The 18,612-nt window shown below is 48.3% G+C and overlaps 1 protein-coding gene across 3 annotated transcripts in view; it reads right to left on the minus strand.

The window, feature by feature from the left end:
* The window catches only part of VPS13B (vacuolar protein sorting 13 homolog B), a 731,003-nt gene that overhangs the window by 39,318 nt on the left and 673,073 nt on the right, over window positions 1-18,612 (minus strand). For all 3 annotated transcript variants that reach the window (XM_075549441.1, XM_075549440.1, XM_075549439.1), the window contains exons 45-52: window positions 13,219-13,482; window positions 12,490-12,573; window positions 12,139-12,314; window positions 10,854-11,024; window positions 10,295-10,496; window positions 8,968-9,156; window positions 4,462-4,611; window positions 2,491-2,774 (exon numbers count right to left, since the gene is read on the minus strand). In XM_075549441.1, the coding sequence (XP_075405556.1) occupies window positions 2,491-2,774; window positions 4,462-4,611; window positions 8,968-9,156; window positions 10,295-10,496; window positions 10,854-11,024; window positions 12,139-12,314; window positions 12,490-12,573; window positions 13,219-13,482 (1,520 nt within the window). The remainder of the gene's footprint in view (window positions 1-2,490; window positions 2,775-4,461; window positions 4,612-8,967; window positions 9,157-10,294; window positions 10,497-10,853; window positions 11,025-12,138; window positions 12,315-12,489; window positions 12,574-13,218; window positions 13,483-18,612) is intronic.

The following is an 18,612-nucleotide window of genomic DNA, read 5'->3' on the forward strand; positions in this document are numbered from 1 at the left end:
GTGTCTTACTGACCTTGGACCTGGCATCGGGAGAGACCAGTCCCTGGAGAAGGACAGCATCCTTGCTGCAGAGGTGGATCGGGGAAAGGAAAGGCGCCCTGAAGTGGTTGGACAGCAGCATGTGCAGCAGTGGCTTTAAGCATCATGACAGTGTGGAGTCTCTATGGAGCAGAACCAGCTTGATGGCACCTCACAGCAACAGCAAGGTATCCTTAGCATTAACAAGAGCTCCCCCAAACTCCTTGAGTCCTAACGCATGGCAGCGCCACCACTGCCAAAAGTGACTTAGAAATTTTGAGGAATAAGAACCCTGTGCTTTATCCGTACAAGACTGTACCCCAGTTGACTCATCCTTCTTTGTGGCCCTTCTGCAAGGGGATGTCCTATTGTCTACAGATGGGTTTGGGGTCTCTGCTCCGACCCCTCTTGTTCCCAGCAATATGTTTTTGTTGTTGTTTTGGGTCTTCTGATGCCTGTTACCTGGTACTGCCCACACCTCATGATTGCACAAGCTGGTATGCGTCTTCCACGTGGGCTTGGTGCTTCTCTGCTAGATGGCTGCTTGTTTGTCTTCAAGCCTCGAAGACCCCAGACACTAGATCTTTTGATAGTCAGGCACCATCAGATTTCTTCACCACCTTTGCTTATGCACCCATTTTGTCTTCAGCGATCGTGTTGGGGAAGGTGAGCATTACGCTATGCCAGATTGTTAAAACAAAATATTCTTGTGTTGAGGGAGTACTTGAGTTGAGGCCCAATGTCCATCTGCAACCTTAATTCTTAACATATAGATATGAGTACATAGCTCTTTCCCCCTTATTATATATATATGTATATACATATATTTACATATGTACATGCCTGTATTTAGGCCTCTATAAGTGTCCTCGGCCTCCTGGTTTTTTCCTCTATTTCTTTTTCCTTTCCTCTTGTCCCACCATCATGTTCGGCCTTCATTCAGGTTTAGTAATTCCTCCCTGCTACAATGCCCTTGATTAAGCTCCACTAGGCATCCTAAGACCTTCCTTCCAATGACTATAGTTCACTTGTTGTTCCCTTGGCCCTGGGTTGTTTCCCCTCCCCCTTCCTTTCTCCCACCTCCACTTCTCCCGTGTCCCCAGAACCACTGGTCCTGTTCTTTTCATCTCCAAATTGTTTATCCCGCCTCTCTTATCTAGACAGACATGCAGATACGTGAATAAGTGCAAAACCCGGCAAAGCCAAATAAAACAACAAAAGAAGTCAAAACCAACAAAACAATAACAACCAAAACCAAAGTAACAATAACAAAAAGAAAGTCACTGACAAAAATTGAAAAGCATATAAATAATTCAAGGTCTGTTTGTTGGCCTTTATGAGTGTTTTCCAGTTGAGTCTGATGGGGTGCCACACTCTGTCCCCAAAGTCTATTTTTGGTATTCCCCCGGAGGTTTCATCACTCTGCTCCCCCTGCAGCTCTGCTGCATGCTCCCAGTGCTTTGCCCCAGCGTGATGGGGCCACACCAAGCACTATTCCTGCACTGTGTCTGCAGACAGCTTATTTTTTACGCAGTTTTTGTGGTAAAATTAGGTGTCTTGGCTGATATTCAGGTCGGCTCATGCTCGAGTATATATGGTAGCTAATAATTCTAATAAAGTCATATACATTCATAATCATGAGGATGAGGAACCCCACAAAAGCTCACAGCATGTTTTCATGCAGCGCCTTTGCGGATATCATACGTTAGCTCTTCCTGACAGCTGTACACAGAACTTACGGCACGCCGAATAACCACCAGTCACCGTCCAGTCTGAACTAACCCTCGCAAGGGTCTGGCCTGATTCTGTGGTGGTTACTGCGTAACTGGCCATCAGCTCTCGGGGTGGCTTGCATGCAGTAACAACCGCAAAACAGAGTTAAGGCATATCTTTTAAAAACTTTCCAGAACAATTCCAGTTTGAAGTAAAAGTAAAATATAAGAAAAGACTTTCCAACTTGGCTGTTTCACGAGTCGATCCTTCGGGCTCATCATTGTGCAGAGTCGAGAAGCCCCTGAGACCACTCCTTCCCTTTACCTGTCCAAGCGCACTGGTGTTATTCTACAGCGCTCGCTGCCCCTCGGCCCAGGCCACCTCGGGAAAGGCCGCATCAGCAACACAGACGGGAGGGGCGTACTATCCGGCCATGTGCAAAACCAACAAAAACCAAACTCCCTGCCATCGTGTCGATGCCGACTCCACGGGACAGGGGTGGGGCTGCTCCTGTGCGTTTCCGAGACTGTAACTCAGAAAGCCCGCCTTTCTCTTGAGAGGGCTGGTGGTTTCAAACTGCTGACCTTGCGGTTAGCAGCCCCACCCCTCAACACACTCCGCCACTAAGATGGCAAAGAGTCATTACAAACACGGGCCTGGGTTTACGCTTGGGGCCCCTCCCATCCTCCTCTCCCCCTGGCATTGCAATCACAGGCGCACCAGCAGACAGGGAACGTCCTTCACCCGCGTGCACAGTACCTGGTACAGAATCCGTTCTCCCGACTGTCTGTGAAGGGCACTGCCACGCTCTGCCTGGGAAACTCTTGTCTAACTACGGCTGGCAGGCTCCAGCACTGTGAGCTGTCGGCACCCACGGCAGGAGAGAAGCCCAGCAAGATCTGCTTCTGGAGCAGGACAGCATCCGGCACTGACTGACTGATGTCGGGCAGGACGTCCCAGCAAGGCAGGGAGCCGGACTTCACAGCAGCCTGCTCTCCACCTGGGCAGATGCTAAAAGTGGTGCCGTCTGGAACGTGAAAATACTGGAAAAAACGAGACAAGACAAGGCAGGAAGGGCAATCACTATAGTACTATAGCAGGGTGCAGACCCCGACCCTCAGATGGATTTCCACAGGGTTTTGACACACCAGCATCTCAGGATTGTTAGACTCAAAAGGGACCTTCGGGGACCACTTATTCACACCTCACAGTCCAGGGGACTGCTCTCCAGAAAGCTGACGACTGGCTTCGGGTGACAAAGCCAGAGCCAGGAGTCTTGATTTCCAGTTTGGGTCCTCCTACCCCCTGCCCCCACTCTCCCACACAGTCTCGAGAGGTAAGGGATTATCTGGAATTTTAGAAATCCCCAGCCCTGACCCAAGCAGGGACCAAAAAAGGGGGGCAACCCTTAGCTGCAGGGAAGACCCTGGGCCCCCAGCCCCCTTGTGCCAAAAGCAAGCCAGGAGTTCTTGGTGAAGATGACATCGTGGTTGCTGCCGGCTGCCGTCCTGTGCTGTGCGGCTGCCCTCCTGACTTAACCACCTCAGCTAACCCGCACCACCACCACCAGGAGGGCAGAGTCACTGCCAAAGTATTGAATCTGACTCAGAGCGACTCCACAGGGCGTGGTCGGACACCACCTGTGGGGTTCCCAGTCTGTAACTCTTCATGGGAGCAGAAAGCCCCCACTTTCTCCTACAGCGGGACCGACTGGTAGTTTCGCACTGCTGACCTTGCGGTTAGCAGCCCGGGTGTGAGCCATCCCCAGGGTTCCCACCAGGAATGCAGCTATTCCCATTTCACAGACGAGGACAAACTTGTGCGGAAAAGCCCCAACCCCGCGTCGCTGGAAGCCCTGGGGCACTCCACAGTGGGGGAGAGGCGGACAATTTCTCTACCCGATGAGTCCCTGCTTGTCAGAGTCATCTACTGAGTAGATATTGTTGTCTCAGTTTCCCAAAGGGGCAGTCAACTGGGTTAGCGATTGTTTCCTCACTATCTCATGAACCAAGATGAAATTCCTCTGCTCTGACAGTTCTGTGTGCGCAAATCCCCCCTGCATGTTGCAAGTGCGGTCAAAGGTCAACGCAGGTAACATTGGCCCCACACAAACAGCTTTAACAGCAAATCCCAGCAGCGTACAACTTAGCATGCTCGGCTTGGGGTCTTTTTAAACGTGCGTTCGCGTGGCACAGAGCGCTGAGGAGAAATGGGAACATTCTGGACGTGGGCTCTGCACATTCTATTTGCACTGAGATGTTCTTCTGAGCGAGCTGGTCCGCTTTCCGTTCGCGCCCCACACAGACTCCGGGCTGTGGTGTTCCCAGCCCCGCGGCTCGGCTGGGCCCCGGCCTCCTGCCCACACAGCTGCTCCTGGCACTGCCGCCTGCGAGGCAGATGTTTTTTCACACGAGACTTGGAGCCAGTCCCCAGGCCTCGGTCCCCGCTGGAGAGGCTGCAGTAGGCATGCTGGCCGACTGGGCTGCAGCCTCTGCCCAGATGTGGCACGGGCAGGCGAGCCAGCAGTGTGTCGCATCTGCCGGACGTTGCCCGTGACTTACCTGGGAGGTCTGGCCAGCGCATGCAGGCCTTTCAGCCAGAGGCACACATGAGCGGCTTTCTCGTCCCCTGACGCCGCTGTTGGCTTTGCCGCGTTCCAGGTTCAACCCTGGATTCTGCCGGCTGTCCACTGAGCACACTTAGACAAGGGTCTTGTTCAGAGCGCCTTACCTCCTTCGCTGCAGAGTGAGGGCCGGAGAGCGCCAGCTGCGGCTTGTAGAATATCTGGTAGGGGGTGTTGTTGACGACGGTGGTCTTGTCCTCGATCTGGAGGATCTGCATGCCTTGCTGCACCATGGAGGAAATGCAGAACTGGCAGAACTGCAAGGCAAGTGGGGAGGCGAGGAGCAGTTTGGAAACGTGCCTGGGCATAGGGAACACCTCTCCAGATCGAGATAGCCTATGTCACCGAGCACCTCTCCCAGGACAAGCCTGTCCGCCCTTTTGCCCCTGAGCAATCACTTTCTAGAGTGCTCGTTCTGCCTCAGAGATGCCGGGGTGGGATGGAAGTGTTTAACGCAGGTAGACATGACTCACTAGGGGCTAGTTTTAACTCTAGTACAGGCATGTCAGCAAACCAGTTACTTCTGCTGTCCTGTCTAGTGACAGAGGTTCCAGGGTGGCGGTGGTGTAGACAGTTGGCGCTGGAGTAGTACTCAATGAAAGGTTGTCAGCTCCAACCCACCCAGCAGTGCCACCGAGGAAAGGCCTGGTGTTTGCTCCTATGATTTCCCGTCAGAAAGGTCCGACTGTGCAGCTCTACTCTTGTCAGTCAGGGGATCCACTCCAGGGGAAGGACTTCCGTTTGGTGGGTAGTGACAGAGAAAGGCTTGCTTTCTCGTGGTTTCACCAACTACCTCACAAAAGACTACCGAGAGGGCACTTCCCCATCAGCGGCCAACACTACCTTTCTCAAGCCCGACCAGACCTCTTCCTGTGAACGTCCACCGCAACAAATGCCTCCCCCTTGCAAGGGCGATCCTGAAAACCAACAAGGAGGAGGAGGAGGAAGAGAAGGAGGAATAGGAGACAGGTATAACAAGTGACTGCTATGAATTTTCATCTGGATGCTGAGCAAATAACCTGAGCAGCCGGACTCTACGAAGAAGGGCCGGGCGTTAGGATGGGAGAAAGGCTCATTGGTAACCTACAATATGCAGCCAGCACAACGCTGCTGGCTGAGAACAGAGAGGACTTGAAGCATTCACTGGTGAAGATCAGAGACTGCAGTGTGCAGTGCGGATCACAGACACGACAAGCATCGTCATCACTGACAATGTCAAGGGTCTCCATCAGGGTCTATGGAAGCAGCAGTCAAGAAATCAAACAATGCCTGGTCCTGGTCAAATCGGTTGTAAAGGACCGCCCTACAAAGCGCTAAAAAGCAAACCCATCACTTCTGAGGTCCGAGGTGTGCCTGACTCTCGCCGGGACATTTTAAATCACCTCTCCTGATGGTGGTAAAAAATGCACGTTTAAGGAAGACGGCAGAAGAACAGATGCTTCTGAATGATGGTGTTGGCAAAAGACACTGCATGTACCCTGGACCGCCAGGAACACCAGCAGACCTGTGCTGACAGAGTACATGGGGGTGTTCCTTGGAAGCAGGGATGCTAAGGCTTTGCTTCATGTACTTTGGACGTGTTGTCAGAAGGGACAAGGCCCCAGAGAAGGACGTCCCGCATAGTAAAGTAGAGGCCAGAGAAAAAGAGGAAGAGACCCGCCCCCCACGCCCACCATCCCAATGCAGTGCACTGACGGTCTCTGCAGCAATAGGCTCAAACCTAAGCACATCTGTGAAGCTGGTACAGGGCTGGCCGTGCTGTGTTCTGCTGTCCACGGGTCGTGATGAGCTGACATAGACTTGACAGGAGGAGGCAACAACTATCTATTTGTTCTCCACCTGCTTTAAGTACTTGGTATGCATTTATTCCCGGAATCCTTTTCATGACACCACAAGGAGTAGCTACTACTTTCTCTGGTTTATGGAGGAGGAATCTGGGACACCGCATGTTATGCGAAGCTAGCACCAAGCTGGCTGGGGTAAAGAACCATGCAGTTGGGTCAGCCCTCTAGCTGTCTCCTCCTAAGCTCCAGGACATGTGATCATCTGATCACCTTCCCAATGTACACGAGGAACGGATGCTCAGAGAACACGCCATTTGCCCAAGGATGCCCATCTAGTGAGTGGTAATGCGGGGATGTGAACACAGATTCCTTGATAGCGAAGCTCACGAGCCAGGTTGCTAATCAATTCGTTTTCTGACACGAGCATGGTGGGTCTGACAGTTGGAAACACTTTCTTCTTTGAAAGAAGATGATTCCAAGGACTGAATCTAAGAGGACCCAAAGCACAGAACAATCTCAACAATTCTGTTCCTAACGCATTGTGTCTGACACTGAGTAGAAGCTAGGCCAGTGCTCATTGACCTTCACTGTATTCAGGCTTACCTAGAAGAAACGCAGCTGCTATCTTGAGAGCATGCACCCCCCACCCCGATCTCGAAAAGCAGCAGCGCTAGGGGTGTAATGGCTTAGCACTTGGCTGCCAGCAGACAGGTTGGTAGTTTGAACCCACTCAGCAGCTCTGGGGGAAGAAAGACCTCCTAAAGGTCTGCTCCTGTCCAAGTACAGCCTGCAGAACCCACGGGGACAGTTCCACTTTGTCACGTGGGTCACAAGGAGTCGGTACTTGTGGGATGGCTTACAGCTAGCTATCTGTCACGAAGCTTCATATTATAGCTCAGCCTTTCTGTGTAGTTTAGCAACATCTGCTATGCTGATTCCGAGCCTGGGTAAGTTTCACGAGGGCTTCCTTCCTTTGTGTCTGTTGGCAGGAACTGTTAAGTCAAGCAGCAAGGCCAACACTGCATAACACCCATTGGCTTGAGTTATTGGCCACTACGCTCCCTTGCTTTGTCTTTTAATAACAACAAAACAATCTAACTCTGCTATCACCCTCAAGCTGCTAGTTCATCTTGACCTCCCCAGTCAGACATCTCCTAAACCTTCACACTGCTACTTAGTGATCCCTTGCCCACCATCCTTCCAATCTACTACCACTGAACCGATCCAGACTCTGTTTCTGAGACTAAACCTTGACAGGAGCAGATGGTCTCAGCAGCGGGGGTGGGGTTTGAATCACTGACTTTGCTGTCAGCTGCCCACTGCTGAAACCACTGTGCTATCGGGCAGCTTCCGAAACGATGGCTTAATCCCTTAATTAAAATGACTTCCTCAGTCTTCATTTTCTTGATCTCTACCGAAGACTGAAGAAACATCAACATAGTTTCCAACAGTCCATTCATTTATTTACAAGCATTTCATTCAGTCTTTTCTGGGGTCCCACGCTGAGAGGTGCGGAAGGTAGTGAGTGTCTGGCTGTGTATGATAACGCTTTCCCCAGGCCGGATGGCATAGCTCTCAATCCACAACGTGACAACGCTGGTTGACTCACACTTACAGTCTTTGCCACTTATACCCGCGCTACAGTACTTTGGCGGGCAGAGCATAAACATGTGCTGCCCAGACCACTTTGAGGAAATGGATACCAGCCTTGAGTGCTGAGGAAAGCCTAACTTCTTTGTATCAGGAAAATTTATTCACACACACAACTACCATGTGACCCTAAGTCTTCTCTACAGACTCTTCAAAGATGCCTATCAAAATCTAACTTCTCCCCCGAGAGTGGTCCTCCTGAATTCTACTGCTCTCATGAAATATCCCTTTTTTCTGATTTGGGAAAATAACAACAACCACAAAATGATGACATTGCAAGTGAAGGAATGAGAACTCTACATGGGACACTATGATACTGTACATTTACACATAGCAGCTAATGGGATTTATTAATGATATTATGCAGTTAGCTGGTTCGCATTAACTTTAGAGTAGATTAATGCAGAATAGCACACATCATTTGTATTCAGTTATGTAACTGATGGAATGAATTATGCTTTTTATTTTGTATCAATACCTGTAAAAAGACAGTACCGGTCCCCTGTTCCAAAATTATCTCATGACACGGGTTCTTGTAGTGGTTAAGAGTTGGCTGTTAACCACAAGGTCAGTAGTTTGAAACTACCAGCCACTCTGAGGGAGAAAGATGAGGCTTTCTACTCACATAAAGCGTTAACAGTTACAGATATTCACAGGACCAGTCTACCTTGTCCTAGAGGGTCACTATGAGTCATAATCAACTTGGGAAAATCACCCAGATCCACAGCCTTTGGCTCAGTATGCCCTTTCCGGGCACACAACCTTTGCTGCTGTTGCCTTTGTCCTTTCCCTCAGATTCAGACTCAAAATGCTAGCAATACTACTTCCTGCTCTGAAGAAACAGAGGCCAACTACAACTTGTGGATCTTTGGAAGTAAGTTCATTCCCTCACATGCTATAAATCAAGGCACTGTTGCGTGTTCTGAAATAGAGCAGTTCCTGGATGAATTATGTGGCACAACTTTATCACTGGTCGAGGGAAAGAAAACACACGCAAACACATACACACAACACGGTGACACTCAGAGGTCTGTAGGTTGCTTTGAACAAGTATATTATCAAAAACGGATTGAAAAGAGAAGAAGAAGAAGAGGAGGAGAAGAAACGAGTAGCCTCATGGCAGACGGGTTAGGAGATAGTATGTGGTCTGCCCCTGAGCACCACAGACGCTGATCCTACCTTCTGATGTCCTGGGAAGGCACCAAGTCTTATTTCGGCATCAATAAACCCTTCTTCGTCCAATGTCACAACTTCACCGTTGCCTCCATCTTTCCACTTTGGAGATGTCAGGTCATGGACCAGCTTAATTGCGACTGACTTGTGCACAGTGTTTGTATTTGCCCAGTATATTCCAATTTGAAAAGCTTCCTGGAAAAATAATGCCTCAATTATGAAGTATTTTTTCTTAGCTTTGATTTTTTTTAAACCTCAATCTTCAGAGATCAAAAAAAAATTATTATTATATAATAGGTCTGTTAAGGCAACCAAATCCCTTTATAGTTTTTCTTTCTTCTCTTTTAGTTTTTTTTTGAGGGGGGGGAGATAATAGGAATATACATTTCATTTTGCCTTTCGGTGTCTTTTTTGATTTACAGAGGAATTCACATTTATGGAAGGGTAAAAAGTAAACAAACAAAACGTTACACTGTGCCTATTCTGTAAATCGCAAAGGCTTAAAGCTAAAGATGTCATCTACTTTGACAAAAGAGTGATACGTAACATTAGGCCCATCCCTGTAAGTGAACATTTCAATTCCATAAGGTAACATCAACTGCTGGTTTAACAGAAAAGAGAACGCAAGTGAATACAGGTGTTTGCATGGACTGGAGCTAACAAAAACGAACCGTCTCCACAACCCCTGAGTTTCCCTCTTCCAAGAAGCATAAAGCATTTGACTTGGGAATTCCTTTCACTTTGTTTCCTTACAGACTTACTGTGCCCTCTGGAAACGATCGGACCTCATAATAAAGAAAGCCCTCCGGTGCTGGTACTTGAGTCTTCCGGTGAAATTTTGTTTACAGTTAGGTTTTCTCCGTGTGCCAGGAATGACCCCACTCCCTCCTCGTCAGTAAGTGGGGAGGCATCTGTGATTAGGGCTAGCCAGGTCAGCTTGTAAAGGAAGGAGCCCTGAGAAAAATGGCTGGCTGACCTCCTCCACTTCTGTCCATCTGTGGAAGTCAGAGAATCTGGGCTAGAACACCCAGGGGCTAGGTTAACACACACTACAGCTCTCCATCCTTAACACATATCGTGTCGAACATGCTGTGCACAGCGAAGAAGCACGTGGCTGGGGCAGGTTACCAGATTCAAGGGGCACTCAAGCTTAACTGGGGCTGATGGGAACGCAAAGACCGCTGAACGCCCCTGAAGACCACAGGGCAGCTCACACTCCTCACGTGCGCACCGAGGAGGGCTCATTCGTCTGTTACAAGGAGAAACGCACCCTCAGGGGGCAAGGTAGTTGGGGAGAGCAAAGAATTCACGATAGGTTGAAAAGTCATAGTACCTGAAAGTTAGGAGGGATGATAATTTGGCCAGCGGGAACCTGCAGAACGATCTTCTCTCCTTCAAACAGCCAGAGGTCCCACTTGGATTGGTTGATGAGAAGGGCCCAGGGCAGAAGTTCTATCAACAGGGTTTTAAGAAGTGGCTTCCACACAGATAGCTTGACTCGCATCGGGCTGTCCCACTGACTCAGCTGTTCGTTCCTGCTCCAGACACCAAAGCCAAGAGACCCAATGAAGTATGATGGCGTCAGCATTCGTGAACTGCGCTGCCGATGCCAGGCACACAGCGCCGGGCCCAGGGGATGCCTCCCCACACCACCCTCATCCAAGGCTCCATTTGCACCCCAGAGGAAACCACTTTTTGTGTAATTAGGTTCTAGAGGATGAGTACAGAAATCTGTAAGATCTACTTATTAGCTAATAACATGAAAGGTCATACAGGCAAACACCTACTGGCTGACTTCTTGATACCGTTCGCGCTCCCTCACTTTTTCGCGAATGGTCACATCTTTCTTAATGCTGGGAAAGCTTACTGAACGACATCACTGGGGACCTTACCTCTCAGACTCCTTTGTCACATAGGGCCACGCAGGTGGAAGGGATTTCTCTGTCCCGTAGAATTCTGCGAGGAGCTGACTAGCTGTGCCCTCGGGATGCAGCCTGGCGGCTATTTGTTTAACGAGGGATGTTGAAATGGGAATGGCACAATCCGAAGGATCGTCTTCTTCTCTGGGACACGGGAAGACAAAGTCAAGAATAAATGCCAGATTTGTAATAACAACCTGTTGCAGACCCATGTTTTTCATGAGATTAAACCAATATTTGGTTACTGGGGACTGGTATTTTCGGTAGGATTAGTCTACCAGTTGGATGGTTAGCCTGATCCAACTTTTCGGATACTCTAGGCCCTGACTTTTCTTATTCTTCCCCTGCCCCTTGGGTGAGACCTCTATTATTCATCTCTTCTTCCACTGTGGAAAGTGTCCATCAGTTACACATCCTGTGTGATCTCCCTCGATTGTTTCTAAGTCTACTGCATTTTATGGAAAACTGTAGACGAGAAGACATGAACCCTGGTGTTGTTGCTAGGGCACTCGGGGTGGGGGTGGGGGAGAAGCCTTGTGGCTGACCAAAAAGACAGTGAGGATTGAACCTATCAACACTCCATGGGCTACAAAGGTGGAGCAGTCTGCTTCTGTAAAGATGGAAGCTTTGCGACCCCTGTGGGGCAGCTCCGTTGAGTGTGTACCATCAGGTAGCAAGCGGTCAACGGCAAGGGTCTGCTGTTCCTCACCCTCAGGCCGATTCCCACCCCCTGCGGCCCCATGTGAGCAGAGCAGAACTGCTCCAGACTTCTCATGGCTCGCACGGTACAGAAGCAGACCACCAGGCTGCTCTTCCGCGGTGCCTCTGGCGGGCTTGAACTGCCAACCCTCTGCTGATCGTCAAGAGCTTAACCACTTGTGCCACCCAAGGCTCCATGAGTGTCCTGTGTGTTAAGCCATCAAACTGCTCCTGACTCCTGGCAACTCTATGGGACAGAGCAGGGTCACACCCTAGGGTTTCCCAGGCTATTCATCTTTACGGGCGCAAACCAGGAACTCTGCTACAGCGCTGCTTCCACCCACATGTCCTGTGGTTAGCACCGGGGGCCTTAACCACTGCGGCCCCAGAGCTCCAAGAAAACACTAGAGGAGGCCATTTAAAAACAACATTCTCATGAGACACGAAACCACACCCAAACAACCAAACTCCACCCCTCACCGCCACCCCCCTCCCTTCGAATCCGACAAGGTTCTTTTTCCACCCCATGTCTCTCAGGCAGACACGGACTTTCCAGTACCTTGCTTGAAATGTTAGGTGGTGTACAAGGTCAGGCTCAATGTTTTGCAGTGGCTTTTCCTGCCCCTTTCCTGGAACGACTTGTGTTTCACTCAGTCCCAGGCTCCTTTTCTCCAAGTGAATGATAATGGGGTCTGGAAGATGACTCCTCATGATAAAAAGGGGGCTGAACACAATCTGTCAAAATAAAAAGGACAGGACAACTTTCAGATTTGCTTTGTTGCAGTATTCCAGCTGCTTGATGGTCAAGCAGGCCGCAGTAAATCTCTCCTCTGGGTCACTCTGACAGTTTATTTCGGAACAGGAAAGGTCAGAGCCATAGACCATATTTTAGGACTGGGAACGCGCTCACCATCCGTTGCTGTGCTGGAGAGTCGGGTTCTAAAGTCAAAACTGTGCACCAGACATAAAGGATGGAACTGTGGGAAGATGGCACCTGCAGAGGAGATAGAAAGACGTCCCATTAAACAGCGACCAGTTCACCACTGAAACAAAATGAGGCACGGGTAGATCAGGTTGGAGGACAAAAAGAGAGTCTAAAGTTACAGGGGGAAAGCCATTAAAAAATAGAACAACTAAGCAAAAACAGACTTCATTATAGCATAAACTGAGCAAGCACTGAGCTGACGGGGCCAATTCTGTCCACAAAGACAGAAAGTTTGTATGAGGAGAGATTGAGCAAAGACTGAGGGAGAGGGGAGGGCGAGGGAGAGGATGTGTCCTTTAAGGGAACGAGAGTGATGTTGGTCAGGACTGAGGGGAGATAAAGAGGGATGTGACCATCACGGGGCTTCTCTAATGGGGAGGACCCCACCCCGTCCCTGCCCCAGCCCCTCAGGGTCTTTTTCAAGATACTACTTGGCACCATCTACAGGGACAGTCTTGGCTGGAAGAACGAGTGGAACTGTTGCTAATGTGTTAGCAAGGGATGGGAAGGAAATGGTTTCAGAAGTGCAATTCAAGGCCTTTATAAATTCCATTCTTGCCTATATTGGTTTTAATAAATATAACGATAAAGAGCACACTGAGGAAAAATTTATTTGCCAAGTTTCTCTACTCGAAACGGTCTGACTTCTCCTACCTGAATGACAATGCTGTACTCGGGGTCCTTGGACTCCAGGCATACGTCTCTTGACCAATCCTCATCCCCCTTGGCCTTCACACACAGCTCTGTCAGCTCGCTGTTCTCCAGGATGTACGAGGGCAATTTCTGCTTGGAGGTGAGGCAGTCAAACCTCTCGCGAACCACAGCTTGTCCATCTTGACCAATGTAATGCTGAACAACTTTTAGTTCTATGCTTTGAGACAAGTAACTACAGATGATCTGTCTTCCACAGATGACAATCTAAGGGACAATAAGCATACCAATAGAGGCTTCATTAACTCAGGCTTCAGTTAAATTGAAAAGATTATGAGTTCAGATTTGGGTGAATTATGTTGAGGTCCATAGAAAGTAAAGGAAATCCTTTGGTTTTGCAGAGAAAACAAGGAGAGAGAGAGAGAGAGATAAGGAGAAATGGATTTTGCTTTGGCCATGTTGAGTCTTCAGCACGCCAAAGACAGACACAAAGGCAGGGTCCAGTGTGCAGCTAGAGATACAAGTCAGGCAGGAACTTAACAAAGAAGATGGAGCTGGAGAGAAGAGTTTGTGAAAGATGGGCCTTGGAAATGTGCCTTAGACAGAAGGTGGTTTTGCTGGGGAAGAGCAGAGGCTCAAATCTAGCAACTGACCAACAGTACTTCAGGGGAAGATTGAGGGTATGACGTCAGAGGAGGCACTTGGGAAGAAATGGTCAGGGAGTCAGGATTGCAGTTGGGTCCGAGCCTGTAGAGAAGAGACTGACCAGGAAGTGGTCACTCAACACCACGCCACGGTCCAAAGGGGTGCGACGGAAGCAGGCTGTTAGTTGTGGAAACCGAGGAAAACTCTGATCAAATCTGTCTCTGAAAGCTAATTCCCCAGGATTTACGACATTCTTATCCCAAATAAAAGCTCTGTGTAAGTAATAATCTCTAACTCAGACAGGAATTTATCTAATTACTTTAGTCAGGTTTTGACTGTGTGGTAGGAGCAGTCCTCTTTTGAAATAACACAGAATGATCCATTAACCAAGGGAAAACAACTATCCAGCTAGTCCAACTCTGGATCCAGCCAAGAGTAGAGTTCACAGAAGGAATGAAGGCATGTATCTTAAATTAAACCACAAAGATGATGCCATTGTATCCTTAGCCAGTGAATAAGGTAACACAGGCCTTCCTTCATGTGAATATTCACCCGGATTGGGGAAGATGGGGCTGTCACATGTTGGATTTATTCATGTGTAACTTCTCTCCAGATTTTAATAACAACTAATATATATGGTATACTTGCAATTCCAAGCGTTTCCTACAAAATAACGCTCTTCCTCAAACTGTCTTAGGAAGCAGGTGTTACTGTGGGTTCTCTTTCTTATTATGAAGAAAACAGAGACTTAGGGATGTTCCATGACTTTCCTGATGTCGCCCAGGCAACCTGGCTCAGAGACTCTGCTGAGAAGCACCCTGATAATTTGTCTCCCCTCAGATTAGTACCTATTCATTGGAGAAAAATATAGACATAGAGACCTGTTCATTGAAGAAAATGTAGAAATAGATAAAACTGTCTTACATTCATTTGGATTTTCTTTAGAAGGTGCACCCTGAGTGGGCTTTACCCTTCTCGTTCTCCCAGACACACCAGTGCCAGGATGTATTAAGATGGTGCATTCCTCAGAGCGAGCACATAGGTCACCTGCACCTTGTGTCCAGAAACGGCGGGCACACACCTGAAAGCTCTGGGGCAGGATCGCGCTCCGGGCCACGCTGCGCCCGAGCCAGAATTGCCCGACCCGGCGGCGGCTGGGCAGGGATTTACCGTGTCTCAGGCAAGGAGCCTCTTCATGGGTTTTTACAGTTTCATTTTCAACTAAACGGCCTGTAACTCGGCGTTCCCAGTGGGAGAACTCAACTCCCATGACCGTGGCCGGGAGGGCAGGCTACTGGCATGGAGGCCAAGTCTTCAAAAGGGTCACCCTGGCTGCGGTGCCACCTCTCCTCCAGCTGGGTCCGGGAGAGCCCCGCCTGCCCTTCTTCAGAGGGCCGACATTCCTAATGCCTTTCTTTTGGAAATGACAGTTTGAATTTCAAGACCCATTTATGGGTCGGAGATAGTGGCTCTCTCTCTTTTTAATGCAGTTTTCCTCTCTCGTACATACATGTCCAGGTTTCACACTCTTCCCTCTTTGCTAAGGCCACAAAGACGTGCACTGAAGATTTCCACATGTGAGTTTACTTAGCAGGTTTCAGAGCTCTTAGCTCAGTGCCAAGAAGCATCGTGATATTAAAGCAAGCCCCGGAGCACCAGATGCACTGGAAGATGATATCTCAGCCGTGATTAAACGTGCCTGTATGAAGGCGCAGGGCGCACACATCCGTACACACACGTGTGGAGTGCAGGGGACGGCTCCTCCATGAGGGGCAAGGAAGCAAGTGTGTGGACATGCGTAACTGGGTATGTAATGCACACCTCGAGGGGACTGTGTGGAACTGCCATGGCCAGGGGACTGAGCCATTTGCGGGGGGCCAGCGTTCACTTAACTGGGGAAATGAGAGGAAAAGGAGGAGGCACAGACCCAAGAGTTGCTATTAAAGCGAAGCTTAGCCAACTCCCCATTACTCAGGGACATATTAACGGGGGTTAAGGTACATCAGGGACCTTCATCTGCTCTCCTCCCCGAGTGGGGATGGGTAATTAGGCAGCTGCTGTTTACTGCACATTGCTAGGCTGGGGTTGGGGGGGTGGCGGGTTAGAGGGCTGGGGAGGTGGTTGGAACAGCAGCCAAGATGTGAGGGAGGCTGGGGCCCTTGAAGTCCCTCTGGGAGCTGAGCTTCCTAACATCGCCAAAGGACGGAGCAAGCCCCACTTCTCTGATGTACTTTCAATAGAGCTCATCTGGAAGCTGGTTAATGAGCCTGACAATAAATCTAGCTGAGAAAGGAGCATTAGCTGTGTGCATGTGCATGATACGAAACTAAAGACCACCGGGGAGAAACTGGATGCCCCATAAGCTCCATGTGCAAATGGGTTTGACATCGTCACGGCGGTCTGCTCAACTTTGCACATTATCTTCGTTCATATTTTGTGTTTGGTTCATTTAGACTCAATCAAAGGCTGTCGCTGTGTCCCACATTTCACTATTCAGCTACTGAGCTCCACTGCCCTTGACTAAGGACCAGTGTATGTGCTTGTGTGTGCTCGTGTGTGAGGTGTCTTCCATGGTGATGGGGACATAAAACAGCCTCCTCACATTTCTGTGTCAAAGGACAATTCCTTCCAAAGGCAGTGCAGCCCAAGTGCGGCATCCAAGCCCTCCAGCTTAACCCTTTCCTGTTTGGCTTGATTACCTTCTTCTTCTTTATTAAGAATGTTTTTGACAACATTTTGAAAAACAAAAATGAAATAGGATTTGGCACCAGTTGTCTTAAAGGAAGTATATTTACAGAGAGGATGACTAAAAGGAACTTAAGATCCCAATGTATGGATAATTTTTTAATGTGATTGATCCTGATTTGAACTCCTCTGTACAGTAAGAGTTTTAGAACAATGTTAATAATTTGAAAACCTCCAAAGAGATCATAGTTTGTTTGAAATCTATGAAATAGAAATAACACTATTAGCAGTATAATTGAAATAACACTATTAGAAATAACACTATTACCTATATACTCGTGCATGAGCTGAATTTTTCAGCACATTTTAAATGCAGTTTTTGTGGTAAAATTAGGTTGGGTCGGCTTATACTTGAATATGTAGGTACTTATTTATATACAAAGATATTTCAGGATTTATTTCTTACAGTATTTTGAGATAACCAAGTACTCAACAAGGAAATGGCTCAATGTATTTTGATATACTTGATATATTTGATATACAAGGTGGTAGCCTGGATGGCTGGTTATGTATTGGGCGACCTGTTCATCACAAGATCAGCAATTTGAAACCTCCAGCTGCCCCATGAGAGACAGCTGAGGCTTTCTAGCCCCATGAAGACTTGCTATGAGCAGTGCGTTTGGGTTTATACCACCCGGGGTGCCCTCAGAACCCATAGCAAAGTCACCAGCCGACTCTGATAGGGCAGAGGAGAGCTGCTCTTTGGAGGCTTCTTAGATGATGTGTAAAAAACCTCCAAACTCACTGCAATTGAATCAGTTTTGACTGATAGTGACCCCAGAGAACAGATCTGAGACTATAACTTTCTATGGGAGTAGAAAGCCTCATCTTTCTCCTGTGGAGTGGCTGGTGGTTTCAAACCGCTGACCTGTAGTTAGTAGTCCAGTGCATTACCACCACACCCCCGGGTTTCTGGTACATGACATGTAAGAGTATTTAAAATTTAAGACATGTGATAGTCTTTGAATAGCTAAGTCAAGAGGCAGGCCAAACTGCCTCCTTTTGTCAGGTGTGTAAGAGTACTTTAAAACTGAGGCATTATGTGCATCCAGAAATGATTGACGGAGGGCTGAATTGGGTTCCATTGGAACTCCGTTGACTGCATTTTGTTTTAGGTTTTGTTTCTACTTTAAAGGGTATAAGGACACTTCAAAATCTGCGGTGCTCAGCATCACAAAGTGGCTGATGCAGGGACCAAATTCAATTTTTCTTCTTCTCACGTCTGCTTCTGTTTTTAAGTTATAACCCTTATACTAACTGCAACCGTTTGCTGAAGTTATGCCAAGACAAGTCTGGGAAGGTCCAGACTATGCCTAGACAAGTCCAGGTAAGCCCAGGGAGCATCAGAGAAAACCGTCTCTAGAAGAATGTGATTGTGTCTAGGCAAGTCCAGGTAAGGCCAGCCATCAGAATTTTGCTAAAAGTTCCCACTTTTCGACTGTAAGTCTCGATCCTCAGCTCCAGCAAGCTAGAGCACTTTTAAACTGTCTTGTTGCTCTGTGCTACCCTGGTCAGCAAATCATATGTGCCCATTAAAAATAACATTTCAGAGATGTTTAATTAGCCTGAGAAGATACTTGTTATACAGTATTCAGTGAACAAAATAAGCTGAAACGACTGTAACAACCATCAGATTTCATTGGATAAAACAAGATAAGTAACGAAATCTCTGCTTTATATATAATTGCCTTATATGTATGCGAAAGGTGGGCAATGGATGTCAAATATACCATGGCCTGCCCGAAGAAGAATAGCTAGAATGTTTCTTAAAAGGATGGTGTGGTAGTTACATAAACTCATGTCAACTTGAGGGTATTAAGAGTGAATCTCAATCAGGTCACAGCTTGATTGGAGGGCGACAGAGATAAATGGCTCTCTTTCTCTCTGGTGATCAGGCCAGTATGCTGCTGCCTGAGCTAGTCTTTTGCCTAAACCATGAGCTGCACTACCTGTGTGCTGAGCCATCCCGTGGATCATGTTGCCCTGTCGTGCATTGCTTGAGCTGGT

The sequence above is a fragment of the Tenrec ecaudatus genome, chromosome 5 (genome assembly GCF_050624435.1).
Source record: "Tenrec ecaudatus isolate mTenEca1 chromosome 5, mTenEca1.hap1, whole genome shotgun sequence".
In the NCBI taxonomy this organism is placed as follows: Eukaryota; Metazoa; Chordata; class Mammalia; order Afrosoricida; family Tenrecidae; genus Tenrec; species Tenrec ecaudatus.